The sequence below is a fragment of the Heteronotia binoei genome, chromosome 5 (assembly GCF_032191835.1).
Source record: "Heteronotia binoei isolate CCM8104 ecotype False Entrance Well chromosome 5, APGP_CSIRO_Hbin_v1, whole genome shotgun sequence".
NCBI lineage: Eukaryota > Metazoa > Chordata > Lepidosauria > Squamata > Gekkonidae > Heteronotia > Heteronotia binoei.
The window spans coordinates 134,779,939-134,800,894 of record NC_083227.1 but is presented as its reverse complement, the minus strand read 5'-3'; the positions used below and the strand labels follow the sequence as shown (position 1 = coordinate 134,800,894).

At 43.6% G+C, this 20,956-nt stretch overlaps 1 protein-coding gene across 1 annotated transcript in view; it reads left to right on the top strand.

Annotated features, from left to right (window-relative positions):
* The window catches only part of SEC24A (SEC24 homolog A, COPII coat complex component), a 63,114-nt gene extending 51,602 nt beyond the window's left edge, over nt 1-11,512 (top strand). The window contains exons 19-24 of the mRNA XM_060240447.1: nt 2,003-2,178; nt 2,859-2,996; nt 4,700-4,804; nt 5,429-5,521; nt 6,239-6,342; nt 8,374-11,512. Coding sequence (XP_060096430.1) covers nt 2,003-2,178; nt 2,859-2,996; nt 4,700-4,804; nt 5,429-5,521; nt 6,239-6,342; nt 8,374-8,488 — 731 coding nt within the window. The 3' untranslated portion in view covers nt 8,489-11,512. The remainder of the gene's footprint in view (nt 1-2,002; nt 2,179-2,858; nt 2,997-4,699; nt 4,805-5,428; nt 5,522-6,238; nt 6,343-8,373) is intronic.
* Nucleotides 11,513-20,956: the final 9,444 nt, after the last annotated feature.

Here is a 20,956-nt window from a genome sequence, read left to right as displayed (position 1 = left end):
AGAAAACAAAACCTGCAGTATTTGTTCATAGGTATTTGATGTTGATTAATGATAAGTGGAGTCACAGGAATTAATGGAATAAGGAGCTAGGTTGCCCTGTTTTGCCATTGCAATGGAAATCTAGCCTTATTACTGCTTATTCAGCAAAAAATTATGGTTAGTATGGAATGGATAAAGAAAAACTGGGCTACACCCAGCAGTGTGCCAGCAGAACAAAAGGGGAAAAAATGCCAGGTGATAGGGGACTGGTTTATTACACAAAGCTCCGGACATGTTTGCTGTGTGACAGGTCCAACATTAGATGAAGTCTCTGATCCCCCTGAAGAAGTCTGCACAGCAAAATGCGTAGGGGATTTGTATAACAAACCAGTCACCTATCACCTGGTATTTTTTCCGTTTTGTTCTGCTAGGATGTATTGGACTTGCCTACTGTTTATTAGAGGATTGAGTGAAGTGTCTGATTGGCATTGTAATTCACAGGACATGTCCCTTAAACATGCATTAGGTGTGTCCAGTCATTTGATATTTGGGGGAGGAAGTTATTATTCATATCAATTCTGTATTAGAATGTTCACTGATTTTTGAGAATGCTTATGTACTTTTAAACCGTCTGCCCATGTCTTGGAGCCTAACTTATGGTCAGTGAAAATTGATTCCCCATGCCCTTACTATAGCTAAAAGAATTGTGTTACAGCATTGGAGAGATAAATGCCCACCACCTGGAAATCAATGGAATGAAGACCTAAAAGTTCTATTAACATTAATCTTTGATTGCTTGTCATATAGGCAACAATTGTGTGTGGACTTATTTTTAGATATTTGAAAATGTTTTATAGAAACTTATGTATAGATCTGTCATGACTGTTGAGTGTGTGTTTCTCCTTTTTTCTTGTTTATATTTTGAGTCCCCTCCCTTGTTCTTTTTTAAAAATATCTATCTATATATATATATATATATATATATATTTTTAAAGTTCAGGGCTCCAAAAATTGACTTTCCCCTATTCTGTGGGCACAAGTACCTAGCATAAGTGGACAAGGAGATTAGGATCCAAGCCAAAATGTCTAAATTGTTTAAACAATGTTTCCTTCTTGAAGTCAGGCAACTGACCCCCTTCCTGTCTTGTCCTGACCTAGCCACAGTAATCCATGCAATGGCTACCTCCAGATTAGACTGCTGTAACTCGCTTTATGTGGGTGAGGCTGACCTGGAAACTCCAATTGGTACAGAATGCAGTAGTGTGGTCCTTACGGGGACCCTGCATCCAGTACATATCTTGTGCTGTGTGAGCTGCATTGGCTTCCAGTGGGGTACCAGATCAGATACAAGGTTTTGGTTTGACCTTTAAGGCCTTTAATAGTCCTGGAGCCACATATCTTTGAAATAATAGTCCGAGAGCCATGTATCTTCTGCCTCTCTAGGTATACCCCCAGAAGAACATTGCACTCTGTAGATCAGAATGTATTGGTGGTCCCTGGCCCAAGGGATGTCCATCTGTCCTTAACCAGAGCCAAGGCATTCTCTGTTCCGCCAGGTGTTTGGTTGAGGACAGCGACAGTTACATCCTTCTGGCACTTCTGCTCCCTGCCCCACCCTATGAGGCAGTGGCACTTTTGACATTTTTAGCATCATCTTCAGGTTAATTATTGTGTCTTCTATTGTTTTTAAATTGTTTTAATTATGGACTGTGTGAACACTGCCTCTTTGCCCTGCATTGGCAGGGGAGGGCAGTTTAAAATTGAATTTAATAAATAAATAAGTGAACTGTATGACTGAGGCCAAATGCTGTCAGAAAAACTTGGTTGAGATTGGCATAGAATGCAGAACACTGTTGTGGCAAAATCAGTGTTTGTCACACTTCTGTTCTTCATTGTTGCTTGCTAGTCTCTTCCTCTTAAGTGTATAATTTCGTGTGTTCTTATGATTAAGCAACTGTAGAAGTGACTTCTCAGAAACACCTTGTCTTGATAGTCAAGGTCACTATGTACCATTCCTTTTCAGCTGTTGACCGGTCAGTTTCTGCTAGTCTGAGTGATGCTCGAGATGCACTGGTGAATGCTGTAATAGATTCCCTCTCTGCATACCGATCCTCTGTCCTAACTATTCAGCAGCCTGGCCTCATGGCTCCCTTCTCATTACGTCTCTTCCCACTGTATGTGTTGGCTCTCTTAAAACAGGTAAGAACAAAAGTAACACTTGCTTAAATTTTAACACAGATTCTGTAGCCATTCAGATTATTTAGAAACTTGTGATCGTTAGTTAAACTTATCATCCTTTTGTCTGGTGGTGTTGCTGAAGAGGTCTAAGAGAGCAATCCTAAGCAGGTTTACTCAGAATCCTACTTAGGTCCATTCAGTGTGGATTACTCACAGTACAGTATTCTTAGGATTGCACTGTAAGTAAGGTTGGACTAGATTTTCCCTGTCTCAACTTCATGCCCCTGCTCTTCATCCCTTTAAAATTACAGCAATGGTACTTGTCACTGCAGATCATTCTGAAGTGCAGCAACTTGCTTATTCTTGTGAGTCATGCTGAGAACACTGTTTGTTGGCATTCCATTTTCAGATGCAACAGCTGGGCGATACAAATGCATCTTAACACGCTAAATAAAAAGCAAAGTAAATTTTATGCAATATCCGATGAAGAAATAATCTTAAATGCTAGCTTTCATTCCAGTAATTATAGTAGATTTTAGGCATAGAATGTTTGTGCAAAATGTTTAGCTTTTTAAATATCTCTCCTGAGACACTTTTCTGTCTTCTGTTGCCTTATGTTGAAATCCTGAAATGTGATGCTAATCTTGCGACGTTTTGCACTTAATTTCTAATAATAGTATTGTTGCTGCATCTTTTCGCAGAAAGCATTCCAAACTGGTACAAACGCACGTTTAGATGATCGCATCTTTACCATGTGCCAAGTGAAAAACCAACCTTTAGCATACCTCATGCTTATGATGCATCCTACTTTGTACAGAATTGACAATCTCACAGATGAGGTATGGTTGCTTTTAATTTGCCCCTTTAAATGCTGGATGTGCAAGGGTCTTATGTGCTGGGCGGCTGTAAATTGTCAACAAAAAAAAGTCATGAAGCACATGATCCAGCTTTTGCTTAATGTTGGTTTGAAAAGACGTTTGCTTTTCATGGCTCATTGAGAGGGCATCCTGCTGTACTCTTTTGAAGACTTTACAGGGAGACTCCCTTTACCCCCATCCACCTCCAACTTATCAATGCATGGAATAATAATATGATAACATAAGAAGATCAAACCAGTGGACTGTGTAGTCTAGCATCCTGTCTCACACAGTAGCTGACCAGTTCCTCTGGAAGGCCAACAACAGGGCATGGAGGCCAAGATCTTGCCCCCAGCTCTGGGATTTGGAGATTTAGTGCCTCTCAGTGTGGAGATTCCCCATGGTTAGCCACTGATAGACCTGTCCTCCATTCATCTGATCCCCTTTTGAAGCTATTTATCCCTGTGGCCATCACTGCATCCTCTGGCAGAGAATTCTACATTTTAATCACTCTCTGTGAAAAGAAGTATTTCCTTTTGTCCGTCCTGAATCTACTACACGTCAGCTTCATTGGATTGCCCTTGAGTTCTAATATTTTGAGAAAGGAAGGAAAAATTATGTATATCAATTCAAACTACCTCCTGCCCAGCCTGACATGGGTGCTGTGGGTACTCCAAAGCAAACTGTATGCAGTTACAGCTTCCTGTTTTGAATCCTCATTTCTTTGGCATAGTGGATGGAGGCTGTACACACAAGCCAGTCCTTGGCATTTAGGTGGTGTTTTGTGGCAGCCTCTAGAGAGTCTGTTTGCCTACATGGAGGACTTCATAGGATCAGGGATTGGACTGTGCCTATCTGTATATAGGAGAATGTGTCAGAAGCTTCCTTAACCATCTGCTGTAGTAGTGTCCTGCTATGTTGATTCACATCATGTAGTGTGGATCTTTACAATCAATCTGCTTCAGTTCATGTTTTTTTTAACTTACAGGTTTCATTTGTAAACCTACAGCAAGCAATAATCTGGAATCAGTCTGCATTTTAAATTTGCGTGGTAGATGCTGTACAAGCTGCAGTAGGCTTTAGGATTGTGGATAGCAACAGTGTTGTGAATATGCACAATACAACTGGAAATCTGTGTCAGTGTATACAACTGAAGGAGAAAGCCCTTGGCAGCTGTTAAATGCTGCATGTGTTTACTTACTAGAAGTTGTTTTTGTATAATGGAAATGCACTTATTTTTGACAATTTCATGATGAGAAAAGAAAGCTCAGATTTCATCAAAAGGAAACGGACAGCTGCAAATATGATTTGTGATGCAGTGGTGGCCACTGGGAACGCTTTCTGTACACGCCCATTGAAAGTAACAGCAGTTCTGCACAATAGCTTGTAAACAAACTCTTCTAAAGCAGCATGTGAGACTTTGTGTCAATCGATTGTAAAGAGTACATACCCAGAAAATTATAGGTGTATTCACCAAGGCAAAATAGGCATTTCTTAAAATGTGATGGATTTTTCTCTGCCATTTTATGGACATACTACATACTTGTGGCTCTTTTGTACTTGATGGGAAGCCCTGTTCTTATTAATAAATAACTTGCAACTTCCAGCCTAGTTGTGCACCATAAGTGATGGACTGTCTAGTCTGCCATTTTCGAGATGTAACTGTGATCTGCATATCTCTTTAGGGAGCTCTCAACATCAGCGACAGAACAATACCTCAGCCATCCATTCTCCAGTTATCTGTGGAGAAAATAAGTAGGGATGGGGCTTACCTTATGGATGCTGGCTCGGTAAGTGCATTTTGCTGACTTGTTCCTATGATTTGTTAAAATATATCCTCATCTTAAAGCTGCATAGTTATTCTTTAGACGGTGGTTCCCACTTACCTCTCTATGCTAGAATATCCTAAACATTGCAGTGCCTTCACCCTTGCCTGATTGAATGTCCTTCCATCTGCCCTGTTTGAAGGGATATCTGCTCAAATTCTGTATGAGAAACGTCTCTGCCCATGCCACTCTGATATAGTAGAGACAATCAAGCATTTTTATTATACTGTCGATATTACTAGAATATTCAAAATATTCACATTACTCCAATTTCATCCATTTTCCAGCTAGAACCAGTTTTATATTTCTCTCTTTGGAGATTGTTGTAATGAAACAACCCATAAAGTATCCAGATTTTGTGCTCAGGCATGTTTCATTACACAATAGCATACAACTCAGTCTTAACCCAGTATTGCATTTTATGTTTAACGTATCTAGTGTATTTAAGACATGGAACCAATATAAATGTTGGCTGACGACTTTGATTCCAAATTCTGATCTTGGATCATAATAAACTTGACTGGAATGTGATTAGGATGACCATGTATTGCACAGATTAATGAATTGTGATTATTCATGACTCTACAGGTCATGTATTTATGGATTGGAAAGAACTGTGGACAGAATTTTATCAGCCATGTCCTTGGAGTTCCAAACTATGCATCGATACCGCCCAATATGGTAAGAACATGTTTTCTACTTTCCCGAGGAGTCCTAACTCACAAAGGTTAAAATGCTATCTGTGTGGTCTGCAGTACTTGTTAGGATAGCCTTGCAGAAGCAGCTCATGTCTCTCATTATAGGCGTTCTAGTCTTTAGATGCCTTTTATAAGGGCATGTGTTTATATCTTCATGCTTGGGAACTATATTTGTTCAGCATCCGCCATTAAGTAGGCCACCCGTTTCTTTCAAAATGGGTTATTCTTCTTCACTTTGTAATTATGCAGTTGGTACATTTAGCTATTTTATACACAGACAAAACGATATGTTTCTATTATGAGAGAATCAGATCATCTGCCTCTCTTAAGTAAGCCATTATTTTCCTCTAAAAGGGGGCAATTCACTTGTTTCTCCACAGCATAGTGATTGAGATGTAAAAGGAGTACCTTGCTCCAAATACATTGATTTGAGAGGCAGTGAAACAGCATGCTGTTTGAATTCAAATGTAATACAACCTCTCAGTTGTACTTGAGAATAGCTGCAGTGCATTACTTAAATTGCAATGGCAAAAGGATTTTCTCTCCATTATTTCTGCCTCCCTCCAATGCTGGTGTGTACTTGAAGATGTGGGAGGCAAATGTCAAGTTAAGATATAGAATTCTGTTCCCTCTGAATATGGACATTGTCTATCAAAATTTTTTGCTAAGGGTTCACAATGGCTTTTTATCCTTTTTCCAGGCACATCTGCCAGAGCTTGACACAACTGAATCTTCTAGAGTGCTGGCTTTTATCTCTTGGCTGAGGGAGCAAAGGCCATTCTTCCCTACATTGTATATAATAAGGTAAGTAGAGGTTTCTAATGGAAAACATTGGGCAATTGAACAACCTACTTCTCTAGGACAAGTAGCTGAGTAGCAAACTACCAGTTGGAGTGCCTTCTTTTTCAGGAATTCAGTTTTCTTAATGTATGGTGTGGCGGAACCGGCCTGATTCTGCCTTCAGACCCGGTCCTGTCAACTCCCTTTTGAGTTGCCAACTCCTGAATGGAGCTTATCTTCTTCCCGCCACTAGGGCACACTGCCACCACCTGCTCAATTTAGGGGTTCCTGACTGAGAGGAATAGGACTCCCAATCCCCCTTGCCAGTTCTGTGGCCTGGCCTCAAGGTCCTCTGCCAACCCAGCACCTGGTTATGACAGAGACCAAAGTCCTTCTTTGGGAGACCCCTGGAGGATTGGCACCCTTGCCAACTGTATGCCTTCTCCTTTCCTTGGACTCCCCTCTTGCAGTAGTGTGGTCTAAGGCAGTTTGGGAAACTATGTGGTACAAAGGGACTACCTTTTTAAACAGACAGAATATTTATTTAAAACATACATCTATATACAGGCAATTTAAAATAGTGAACAGAATAAATCAAAGTAGAGAAAAACACTCCTTCTTCCTCTAATATAATACTTGCCCTGGCCATACCATCCAGAACAGACAGACTCACCAACCCCACTGACTGAACTCAAAGCCCAACTCAAACTGAAGGCTTCCCGCCAAAATCACTAATATAAAACCCAGTTCGTGCCCAGGAACTGATTTTCCCTCCTGCAACCTTCTGGCAGACCAGCCTGAAAGACTTCCTGCCTGTCTAGGAGGCCTCCTCAGAATTGCTGCTTCCAGACTGGAGGGGAGGGGGAAGGAGGAATAGACTAGGCCCCAAAGCCTGCCTAAAGTTTGAGAGACTCCTCCATCCACTCCCAGATGAACACAGGCCCCAAAGTGGTGTTTCTCCACATATGGCAAGGGTCCCCAACTTTTTTGAGGCTGTGGGCACCTCTGGAATTCTGACACAAGGTGGTGGATCCAACTACAAAATGACCACCACAGGAAGTGGACCCAACCACAGAATGTCAAGAAGTGAGCTCTTGCATAACTCTAATAGTAACTCTTCATTTCAAGCATAAGCCTGGATGTGTTTTAATATGAACATACTTTTTAAAAATATTTTCTTGCATATACCTTCAGTCACAGAGTGAAGATCTTGTGCAGTGCTGGCAGCCACTGCTGAAGCAACTTCTTAAAAATCCACACAGCTAATGAGATTTTAAATGGCCACTCAAGAAGCCCTTCTGGTTGAAAGCTTCACCTGGCCCTGGCCACCTTTCTAAAAACATTTGGCAGGTGCTCAGCAGGGCTTGATCGGGGGGGGAGACAGGGGGGGTGCTTGCCCCGGGTGCCGATGCAGTGGGGGGGGGGCGCCAAATTGGGTATGGATTCCATTGTATTCTATGGGCCCATAAGGGGGCATCATTTCATAATTTTGCCTGCCCTCAAAAAACATGTAGATCTGGTCCTGGTGCTCAGTAAGGCATTGGCGTCACCCCTTGTGTAGGGCCTTGAAATGCTTACTCCCAAGAAGTCTCTCTTTTTCCTCCAGCTTTGAGAATTAACCACCTCTTGAAATGTGTTTGCTATATTGGTTTGCGTTAAAGAATGATATATAAATGCTGAAAACAGTAAAATCATTTGCAAGGCTCACATGTTCAGTATGTATGCAGAATACAATAGGACAATATGCAAATAACTGCTCTTGCTTGAATTACATTCTTTGCATATTGTCCTGTTGTAGGGATAGAGCTGTTAAATGTTACAGTGAATGAGGATATCTTTGGTTGCATTAGATTACTGTGCCTGCATTACACTGTTTCAGCAAAAAGCTGCTGGATCAGTCCATATATCTTTAAATCTGCAATTATCTGAGATGTTAATACAGTAGACCTGCTTTTATTTTTATCTGCCAATTCACATTGTAAGTAATATGTTTAAGAATAAAGCAGCACATGTGGATCTATTTCACTCATTCATTCCCTTTGCTTTCTTTTGAAGGGAGGAAAGTCCATGGAAACCAATTTTCCTGCAGAACATGATAGAAGACAGAACAGAATCTGCCTTATCGTATTATGAGTTCCTTTTGCATATTCAGCAGCAAGTGAACAAATGAGCCTTTCCGTTACATGGGTCACTTTCTCCTGCAGAACAGTTGTGCTTGTAATGCTCCTGTTAAGTTTTGGACATGATACAGTTGATAAGAATCTCACTGTGATTTTTTTAGAAAAGCAAAGCAAATAAAGGACCACAACTCCGAAACAAATGTACAATTACATGATAGTGTACTTAAAAAACGTATTTGAACAAGTTGGATGCCTTTAATTTGCTGCAAAATGTTTCACTGTAAATAATTGCAGCATGAATTATAAAGGCAACATTGAAGGGGTTAAACCTTTATATACCAGATTTTTGTTCAGATTATTGTTTTTCTAACTTTATATTTTTCTGCTTTATGTTTTGCTGCTAAGTTTACGACTTTCCAAAAGTGAGTTGCAGGGAAACTATATTGTCTTTGTTATACAATATATATCACTAACTTTAAAAAAATTAAAAGAACAATGAGGCAATTCATTGTGAACAAATACAATATTTAATTGATTTAGTTTCCACTGCCTTTTAAAATGGATTATGATGAACTGGCAAAGTGAACTTGAAGTGGTCTAGTATGATTTAAAATGAATATGAAATAGTTCATTAAAAACTTTTTAGGATGCATCACTATTCTAGTATAAAGAGAACAACTTGCATTATGTCCAATAGAAATTATAATTAAGTGACCTGATTCAGCTGCACAGATGGTGAATACAGACTATAGTTTTGGCTGTTAATATGGTGTGTGTAGTCTTTAATTCATTAATGGAAAGTAAATAGGGGAACAGAAAATGCTACTAAGAGTCATGACCTTCTTATGGATTGCATTTGATTAAAATTAAGTCACATTTTTATATTGGGTTTCCTATGAAATGCTTACTAGTGATGCTAATTCCATAATTTTCACTATATTAGAAGCACCATTGAGCATTTGATTTGACATGCAGGGAAACATCCTAGCAGAAGTAATGTTGCAATTTAAAAGACAAAAAAAATCACGCTTTCAAGGAAGTATTTTGTGGCTTTAAGGGGATGAAGTTTGCCTGGTTTCAGAAATCCCACTTAATGGAATCAGTCATGAAATCCAGCCTCTGCATAGTGTATGCACATAAGATAAATGTTTTACTCGTGTCTTGAAACCCCTGCAGATTAAATCATGACAAATAGTATTTGTGTTTATGTGTATGGCATACTACGCAAGCAACCTGCATCAGTAACATCTTTAATTATGTAACTTGTAGCAGGCATAAATTTCTATTTTTCCTCACAATCCACTTCAGGCTCTTCAAAAGCTGGGGTGTGGCAATATTTCCCATTGCACTTTTCCCCCTTAGCATTTCCTCTGAGTAATCTTTTACAGCCATTTTCAGGCCATTGCTTCTGTTCAGCTGTAAATGATTTTTTAAAAATGCCGTAGTGCCAGGCCTGGGTAAGAAGCATTGGCACAAAAAAGGCACTAAAGTTCTCTAATGAGCTGTAGTGTTTCTAAACCAGCATTTTAAATCAGAATATTGACTCCTATATAGGTCTAAGCATGTTGTCTGCTAATCTATGCAGTCTGTCAGAGTGGCCTATGAAAACTTACAGAATTGTCATTGTCATGTTCAGTGGAAAAAGTCTCTATTTAAAAGGATTAAAATACACCTGTTGAAACTTATTAGTTACTTTGTTGCTGGTATCTTGTGGAAGCTCTAATTTATGTTGAGCATTTGTCATTAAAAAATGATAATGAACTTCAGGAGTATGTGATTATGGGATGTGTTCTGAAAAACCATCCACTGATTGCCTCACAACACAACCAAAGTCTGAATGCTTATTTTAATAGTTCTTTTGAAACTTCAAAACAATTGAATACAATCGTTCCAGTTAAGCAAGAGCAATCCACACACGAAAAAAACAAGGAATCAGTGCATTCCCTTCTGGTTCAGATATGGACATACCCACAAGAGGGGCTAAACACATCCAGCACCAAGTGAATATGCATTATAGCATGCATACAGTGCTGAACAGATAGTGCTGGCCGGTGTCTCAGCATTACCTGTGTAAGGAAATCCTTGTGTGCAACAGCGTGTTCTGTGTATACAAGGAACTGGTCTGAAGTGGTGCTGTAGACTCAGTAACTGCAGATGAGTCAGTCATAATAGTCTTGCATAAATTACTCTTTGTGACTGAGAATCTTCTTTCATAGAAAATGACTCTACCTTCTCTTTTTTTAAAAAAAATCAAGAGCAGTGAGCACATATTTCTGTTGGGGAGAATGCATTTGAGGATGTTTATATCCTTTTTGCAATACTGTATTTCCTAATTTTATTCCTTGTAATGAGGAAAATGTCACCTGCTTCACCTTGCATTACTTTTTAATAATGGGGATTGTAGGGCAGAAAGTGTATAAAACTGCCTGTACTATGCTGTAGTTACATGTATTTTAAGATCTACAGCAAATTAGGCAAAAGGTGGCCTAGATGCTCACATCTTAGCATGGCAGTCCACAACAGATTTTCTCTATTTTTCTAGTTCAAGATTTTTTTTAAAACAATACTTCAGTATGACTGGTGACTATGTTGAATTCAGTTAGCATCAGAAAAATCCATTTAATTAGCATTTGCTTTTCTGTAATTTAACAACTTGCATTTGAGCCAGCCTTGACAGTTTTGCAATAACAAGGAAAAAATTGCTTTTATTCAAAGTTTTACAGAATATGTAAATCAGATGCAAAATGGCTGTTAAGGGACCATCAAATGTGACAAAGCTTCTGTTCACTAGTTACTGATTAAATCCTTATAGTAAATTTTGATCTTTTTTGTAAAGTAGTGTAAAATATTGTAATATTAATCCTTGTTTTCTGAACTCAGACATTGATCTTCAGTGTGAATTTGTAAACCATGTCCTCCTGAACTGGAGGCAAGGTTTTACTTGTTCCCCTTTTTACAGTTTGTAATTTTCACTGTTTTATTCCTGTAAAAAGTCATTTGTAACACATGCAAATGCTTATTTTAGCTGTGCTAATTTATCAAATTTGGCTATTCAATAAAATTAATTGAAAGAGCTTACAACTTCGTTCTTTTATAAACATTCGTTGGAAGCCACAGAGAATACCTGGCCCATTTTTTGTAGTAAAATAGTCTTGAGGCTCTTCAGTAACTTCAAAGACTGTCTGACCTTTATACTGCACAAATAGCGCATAGTTTGGAAGACAAGCTTGAATTAATATTTCTCCTGTAATACTTCCGCTAGTTGTTATTGACATGGTAAATGCATTCCAAGATTATTTACTAAAATATCAAGCTGTCTGGTGCTCAAGTCAAGAAAAATCATTTAGTTTCTACAGAATATACCAAGTTGAGTCCACTTGCTGTCTACAGTGGTTGGACTCAAAAGACTGAGAGCCCCACCTGTGCAACATAACTTTCTCACTTTCCCTGTCTTCTGCTGTCCACTACCACCACCTGGGAAATTGCTCCTATGGTTCATGGAATCTTCAGGAAGTGTGCAATGCAACAAGGAGTGTGGAATGTGGAAGAGTGTGGAATGCAACATAAGAATTCCACAGAAGCAGGACATTTTTTGATTCATTTTTGCTCAAACATTCTAATTGTAAATTGTCATAATTGTAAACTCCTCTAGTGCCAATGGGGGTGGTATAATGACCAGTAAAAGCTCTAGAAATTTGTGTTCAGAGTCTAAACATTGGATTTTTGCATTCATTTTTAGTGTAGAAATGAACTGTCCATTAAGTCTCCTTAATGCTATATGCCAGCTTCTGAGTTTTCCCTAACTCTTCATTGGAAGGACTTCAAACACTTGCAAACTGTACTGTCACGTTGGTTGGTCTTAATAAACAGTATTACATGGTTTTTATGAGTTATGAACTTATATAGCCACTTATGTATTTACCCCTCACTCTTTGTCACTCTAGTACAGACTCCCCAATTCTATGCTGTACCACTTTCAGCACAGTTCTCTGTAACTGACATGAGTCAAAAGAAATATTTCAGTGTGAGAATTTTTAAGGAAGCCTTATGAATCTTTTATATTCCAACCAGGGATTCTCTCAGCAGTCTTCACATGACAGAAAGGTGAGGAACCAGTGTTTCAGACAGTCCCTGTCATGCTGTCGTGTCCTTTGACTCAAAAGGCAGGCAAACAGGCAGGAAGTATGGAGCCTTGCTTTCTGTGAATGCAGCAGGTCCTTCCAAATAAAGATCTATAAAGATGGACTCATCTACCTGAGGATCTCTGTTGAGAATCACTGATCAACGCAAGCTTATAGCAGCACAGCAGCCTGTCACCTTTTTGAGTAATGGAAGTGAGTAGCTGTACCAACTCTTGTGCAGATACAGCACTGTGGCAAAAGATAGGAATTAGGCAGAGAAAAAATTATTGGAGGTGATGGAATAGGCAACAATAAAGACAAATATGTCCTTGGAAGAAAAATAAATGTACTGCATTGTGCAAGAAATCTATCCACAATTGTGACATCTCATTTCAATCAGTTTTACTACCTCCACTGTCCAAATGTCACTATTGGTGCACAACATACAAGCTCAAGGTCTCATTATGAAATACCATTTTGTGGTTTCTGGATTTGGTAGTCATGGTCTCACAAATTATGATATAGCTTTAGATCAGATTCCAGTAAAACTGAGCAATGTTTTTTAAATGGAGAAACAGGGTAGTATATTTCTGACTCACAGTGCTGCAAGTACTAAAAGGATTTAGGGAATAAACAGGACTGAGGGTGGCATATTCCTCTGTAACAGGCTGGGACTTTAAAGCAGATGCTCAGTTCTTACTGGAACATTAACAGTTCCTCCTTGGCTGGCCCAAGAAAATTGGTTCATCTATTAGTTTTGCATCCGTGTGATACACTGCCTGTAAATAACGCCAATGTCTCCTACAGATCTTCTTCGTGGTCTCTGTGCAGTCCCACACATGGGTCTTGCCGCAGGCAACGGATCTGTACCTCGGAGCTCCAATAGCTCGCCTATAGCGTCTTTTGGCGCGCTTTCCTCCCGCCCTGGGGAGCAGGCAGCGACTGCGCATGCCTGGAGCGGGGGGAGAGCGCCCATTCAACTCAGTTTCTTCCCTACCGCCGCCCGGACATCACCTACCTCGCTGCGTTTCCTCCTTAGCTCGTTTTCTTCTCCATTCTTCTCTTCATCTGGTATCGTATTCACCTCGCCTTTTTATTCCTTGCTATTTTTCGTCCCTAAAAATATTTTTTTAAAAAAATCCGTTTCTGCGCTTCCTTTCCCCTTTTCTTTCCCTCCCTCCCCTCCCTTGTCCGGAGCGCATGGAAGGGAAGGTTACGTTCAAAAAGTGCAGGCGCTGTGGGGCTAAGATCCCCACCACTGACGGCCACAGCCACTGCCTCTTCTGCCTTGGAGAAGCCCACCGGGTCAACTCCTGCGCACATTGTGCTAATTTCGGGAAATAGGCTCGTAAAAATCGTGCAGCAAGGCTCCGGAGCTTTCTGCTTTAACTGTCTTTGCGGGCGATGCCCGCGTCTGCCTCGCCGCCTCCCCCACCTAGAGCGGGAGATTCGGCCACTTCGGACGTGCCTCTCTCTCAAAAGCAGACGCACAAGTCCGTAAAGAAAATTTCAAAGCACGCCGGGACCGGCCATAAGTCTTCTAAAAAATCGTGTCACTCCGGCTCCGAGGATTTGGCGCCGAAAGCACCGCGTCACTCGAAAGCGACTGATTCGACTCCGAGGAAGTCTTACGAGTCGCACCCGACCGAGTCGCACCCGACCTCGCACCCGCATTGGGCTTCGACTTCGGCTCCTGACGCTATGGATGCCGCAACCTCGACCGCTCAACTCCTACTTCCGTCAGAACTCTCGGCTCCGTCAGATGTAATCACTGATATGCCGCAGCTCACTCTTCTACGGCCGTAGAAGTGATTCCTATTCAGTCTCGCTCACCGTCGGTCCGCAGCGTGGTTCCGTCTGACTTTTTGGAACCCGACCCATCCGATCCTACTCAACATTACGCGAAGTCTTCACTTCGACTCGGATCCTTCCAGGATGTCACACTTTCCCCCCTGTATAGGGACTCAGCGACCCAAAGCTCTACTCACCGACTTCGTTCGCGCTCTCCAGAGACCCAGCCCATACCGCGTCGGATTCGATCACGTTCCCCGACACCCATGCCTCCTCGGTTTCGCTCTCGTTCCCCGCATAGACACCGTGATTCCGGCTCCTCCGCCTACTATGACCGTTATGACCCGTATGCGCGCCCGCACCTCGACTATTCATCTCGTCCGCGCTACGACTACTCTTCTCAGTCACGATCGCCTTCACCAAGGGTTAGGTCTCGCCATCGCCTATCCCGTTCCCCTTCCTACGAGGGTACTCACCGCTCCAGATATCAAGACCTGGGTCATGATGTTGTTACCCCTCGGATCCGCTATGACGACTCTCCTCGAACCCGAGCATATGATTCTCACCGAACCCGGGCATACGGTCGGCTCCGAGACCCTCCTCCAATCCGAGACTCTTCTCGACCCCGTGACGACGATCGACTCCGAGACTTCTCCGAGCTTCGAGAACCCGATCACCTGCCCCTTCGGCACTCGGTACCGTCTCCAGTCCCAGATCGCCCTCGGGACCTAAATAACCCCGGTACCATCCCCCCCAGAGCCCCGACGGTTCCCATCCGGATTTCTCCAACTCGACCAAGCCCAGGACACTCACGCTCCTAAGCTTCGGGCTTCGGCCTCGGAATCGATCGCACCGCGCCACTCTTCCAATGCAGACGACTCCCAGTCCGATCGGGAATCCTCCCTTTCATTGGATTCGGAGGACCACCCTGCCTCTGTTGCCTCGGAGTCTGCACCACAGCTGCGCCTTTCGCCATCAGATGCTTCCAAAGCATATTTAAATCTCATCACCACGATGGCTGACGCTCTCCAAATTGCCTTGCCGTCTGACTCTCCTAAAGTTTCAGACATTGTACATGACTTAGTACAGGCTGACTTCCCACCAGGGTCGCTTCTCCCGATGCTACCTGTACATCTTGAGGGGTTGCGAGAGGCGTGGGACAAGCCAGCCTCTGTCCCACCTACCTCCAAACGATTTGACTCGCTCTACAGGGTACATGCCCCGGATGCTAAATTCTTGGCGACACACCCAGCGCCCAACTCTATTATAGTTCATTCTGCCACTAAGGCCAAGCCCTCACAACACCCTACACCACCAGATCGCGAAGGGAGAAAACTGGATACCTTGGCACGGAAGTTATTTACTCTGGCCTCTACCAATTCTAAACTCAACAATTACTTAGCTTATTTTTCTGCGTATGTCTTCAATCTAGCCAATCAATTTACGCCCCTGATCCCCTCTCTCCCTGAAACCTCTCAGAGAACAGCCTCCAATTTGGTGTCAGAATTGTCCAGAGTCTCCAAACAGCAGATAAACACCGTACGACATGCTGTTTCCTGTTCTTCGAGGGTCTTCGCTTCTTCCGTTGCCTTGCGCCGTCATGCCTGGCTGCGTTCTACTAACTTGCAGCCCGACATCAAGCAGAAGATAGAGGATCTCCCCTTCGACGGCCTAGGCCTCTTCCATGCGTCCACGGACGAAGTGCTAACCTCTGTTGACGATGGCCGCAAACGTGCCAAGCGCCTGGGAGTTTCCCAACCAAACTCCCAGCAGTTCAATCGATCGAAAACTTGGAGACCATCATTTCAGAAACGACAACGGTCACCAAAACAAAGTGACTACTGGAGGCGAAAGGCTTCACAACACAAACCTCATTTCCAGCAGAGACCTAAGCCCCAACAAACCAAGAAGGCTTCCCTCTAGACTAAGCAGTCTCTTTGACTCTTTCCAAACCCCACCTGCTCTCCAAACCCCACCGGCTTACAGCACACGTCTCCTTCCGTTCCTTCCCACTTGGAACTCGATCACAACCGACTCCTGGGTGCTGACCATCGTGCGCCTAGGTTACGCAATCGAGTCCATTTCTCCACCTCGCCACCACTACTTCATTGCTACCCCCCCGTCTACACTCCGTCTACAATCCTGGACTTGCTCCAGAAAAATGCCATAGAACCTGTCCCTCCTCAACATCGAGGGACAGGCTTCTATTCGAGATACTTCCTGGTCCCCAAGAGGGATGGAGGCAAGCGTCCCATTCTAGATCTGCGAAACCTCAACCGGCACATCGAATACAGGAAGTTCAGAATGATCTCCCTGCAGTCCATCTTGCCCCTTATTCCCAGAAATTCCTGGATGGCTTCTCTAGATATTCAGGACGCTTACTTCCATGTGACCATTCAACCTCAACATCGGAGGTATCTGCGATTCGCCATGGGCCAGGACCACTTCCAATATGTGTCCCTGCCATTCGGCCTCTCCACTGCACCCTGCGTTTTCACCAAGTGCATGGCAGTGGTGGCAGCTGCTCTTCGCATTCGGGACATCCCAGTCTTCCCATATATCGACGACTGGCTTTTCATAGCTCCGACTCAACATCAACTGCAGAGCAACCTCAACACAGCTCTCACCCTTCTGAAGTCCCTGGGCCTTTGTGTGAATGCTTCAAAATCTCACCTCACACCTACCCAGGACCTCAAGTTCATAGGGGCCCTTCTGCGCACTTCTCTCCATCGTGCCTTCCTCCCCGAGGATCGGGCACTGACTATCATTGCCTTAGCCAAGTCAGTTCAACAACAGCCTCGTCAGTCTGCATTCACAATCCAATGCCTGCTGGGCCTCATGGCCGCCACAACGTCTGTCCTTTACTTTGCCAGGCTACGGATGCGACAACTACAGCTCTGGTTTGTACGAGCCTACCATCCTCAGGCGCAACCGCAGAGCGTTTTACTCACTGTTCCACAGAGAGCACTTCTATCTCTCACATGGTGGACTATACCCGACAATCTGCTCGCAGGCATGCCATTTCTACCGACTCCTCCGAGGGCTGTAGTGACAACAGACGCCTCCAAGTGGGGATGGGGAGCCCACTTAGAGGACAAGACCGTCAGGGGGCTTTGGACTCCCCCCGAGAGGGCCATGCACATAAACTGCCTAGAACTGATTGCTGTGCACAGGGCCCTCCAATCGTTCCTCCCACTGATAAGGGGCCGGCACGTTCAGATTTCCACGGACAATATGGCAACAGTTTACTACATAAACAAGCAGGGAGGCACCAGATCCCTCCGCCTGTGCCGTATAGCCGTACTGCTCTGGGAATGGTGTGTCAAGCACAACATCTACATGACTGCCATTCACCTCCCGGGTGTGGAGAATGTTCTGGCCGACTCCCTCAGCAGGGTTCGCATAGACGACCACGAATGGTCCATCAATCCGACCTACCTTTGTCGTATCTTCCGATGCTTCGGAACGCCCAAGGTGGACGTCTTTGCTTCCAGGGAGAATGCCAAATGTCCTCGATTTTATTCCAGGAGGGGCAACGATGCCTTCCTTCGCAGCTGGACAGGTCCTCTTCACTACTTCTTCCCACCAACCCCCCTTCTGACACGGGTGTTGGTAAAGATAGCACAAGATGGCACGGACTGCATCCTCATTGCTCCATGGTGCCCTCGGCAACCGTGGTTCATGAGGCTTCTACAAATGTCCCGCCACACTTACCGCCGCCTTCCTCCGGCGGGCGATCTTTTATCACAGGCCAGTGGTCAGGTTCTGCATCACAACCCTCGGGTTCTGGCCTTGGCAGCCTGGAGAATACATCCGCCTGCCTCTCCACAGAGGTAGCCAACATCATCCTCAACGCAAGGAAGCCTTCCACTAGACTTTCGTACCAACGCAAATGGAAGCGCTTCTGCTCTTTCGCGACGTCTAATCACCTGCAGCCAGAGTCAGCACCCCTTAACCTGATCCTTGATTATCTACTTTCTCTACAGAAATCAGGACTCTGTTATTCCTCCTTAAAGGTTCACCTTTCTGCAGTTTCTGCGTTCCATAACCCGGCTGATGGCAAAACAGTGTTCTCCCATCCCTTGTCTAAGTCCTTTCTTAAGGGCATGTTGCACCTCAATCCACCTGTTAAGCCCTTCGTCCGGACTTGGAGTTTATCGCTAGTCCTTTCCTGCCTGATGAAAGTTCCCTTTGAACCTATGGCTACCATAGACCTTAACCTTCTTTCCTGGAAGACAGCATTGCTGGTAGCCCTTACCTCAGGTAAACGGGCAAGTGACTTATGCGCCTTCCGTCACGATCCTCCCTACACTATTTTCCACAAGGACAAAGTTGTTCTGCGACCGGACCCTGCGTTCCTTCCTAAGGTTGTCTCCCAGTTCCACTTATCGACTTCAACTTCTCTACCAACGTTTTTCTCCAACCCATCCGACCAGGGACAACGAGCCCTGCATTCTCTGGACGTTAGAAGGGCTTTATCTTTCTACCTTAATCGTACACAACCTTTCCGTAAGGACCCTAATCTGTTTGTGGCCTACAGAAATCCTCACAGAGGACACAAAATCTCTACCCAGAGACTATCTAAATGGGTAGTTAGTGCCATCAGGTTGTGTTACGAACTGGCTAAACAGCCTCTGCCCGAAGGTCTTAAGGCCCACTCTACTAGAGCGGTCTCGACGTCTTCGGCTTTCCTGCAAGGCGTCTCCCTAGAGGACATTTGTGCGGCTGCATCGTGGTCCTCACCATCCACGTTCGTCTCCCATTATGCCTTAGACGTTCGTGCGAGACGTGACGCCTCCTTCGGTCAAGCGGTCCTCAGATCCATCTTCCACTGAAGTCAGGGGTGAGTGCATCCGCTTCCATCTCTATGTTGCATAATATGATGTGATTTGCTTATGTGACTAACTTGCTTATTTTACCAGCACCCTCCTCCAGGACATTTAGCTGGCTAGTCACCCATGTGTGGGACTGCACAGAGACCACGAAGAAGATAAACAGGTTGCTTACCTGTAACTGATGATCTTCGAGTGGTCATCTGTGCAGTCACACACGCCCACCCAGCCTTCCCCGCTGCTGGCCTCTTGTATTCGTTGCTTAACTTGGTATAGTGTCAGTGCCAACGGCGGCTGGAAGAAACTGAGTGGAATGGGCGCTCTCCCCCCGCTCAGGCATGCGCAGTCGCTGCCTGCTCCCCAGGGCGGGAGGAAAGCGCGCCAAAAGACACTATAGGCGAGCTATTGGAGCTCCGAGGTACGGATCCTTTGCCTGCGGCAAGACCCATGTGTGTGACTGCACAGATGACCACTCGAAGATCATCAGTTACAGGTAAGCAACCTGTTTTTAGTGTTCCTGTAAAGGGAGGTTGCTAGCTATTTCTAGGCAGTAGGGATTGGTGGTTGAGCATGAGTGAATCTTGGGAGAAACCTAATGCAGATTTTTTTTATTGTCATCTGCTATTAGCTTGAGCCTAGATAGACTGATGCTTTGGGAAGTTATAGATCAGAGGTGGCCAAACTGAGGCTCAGGCACCACATGTGGCTCTTTCACACACATTGCATGACTCTTGAAGCCTGCACTGACCTGTTGGCCAGCTTGGAGAAAGCATTTCTCTCTTTAAATCTATTCAACTCAGATGTCAGCTTGGAGAATGCATTTAAAGTTGCTTTCTTTTCACCTCTCCCCTCCCCATCTATTTGCCTGCCTGCCTTCCTGCCCTCCCCTCTGACATTTGCGGCTATCAAACATCTACAGTATGTCAAAGAAGTGAGTACACTCCCTCATATTTTGTAAATATTTAAGTATATCTTTTCATGTGACAACACTGAAGAAATGACACTTGGCTACAATGTAAAGTAGTGAGTATAACAGCTTGTATAACAGTGTGTACTCACTTTTGTTGCCAGCAGTTTAGACATTAATGGCTGTGTGTTGCGTAATTTTGAGGGGACAGCACATTTACACTGTCATTTCTTCAGTGCTGTCACATTTGAAAAGATATACTTAAATATTTACAAAATGTGAGGGGGTGTACTCACTTCTGTGACATACTGTATGTGGCTCTTATGTTAAGCAAATTTGGCCACCCTTACCAAATCTGATGCTGTTATATATTTTCAAACCTATACTCACCTTACAATAGCGTGGTGGTGGAAAGTGCCTTCAAATCGCATCAGACTTAAGGTGATCTCATAGGGTTTTCAAGGCAAAAGATGTTCAGAGATGGTTTGACACAATGGCATAGCACAGCTTAACTGTAATACTGATTTTTTTAAAAAGGATTGCACAGTAATTACAATGTTTTAAATACACCTAACTTAACAAGCTTCTTCCAGGTGTATGCTGGTTCTGTCACGTTCCTAAAAATATTGGCAGAAAGATCAGTACACTGTGGTCTTATATGCTGCTACTTATGACTATCCCAGAAGACATCACAAACTGGGTTCATGTTACATGTCAGTTCAGCATTTGAGTCCTTGTGTTGGGACTATGTCTGAGCGTCTTGTGTCAAAATGAAAGAGATAGTAATCTTCCTTTTGTTGTCCTGAACAAAATATCATATATTCATCCTCCTGTGAAGCAGCAGAGAACTATAGATGCCCCTTTTTA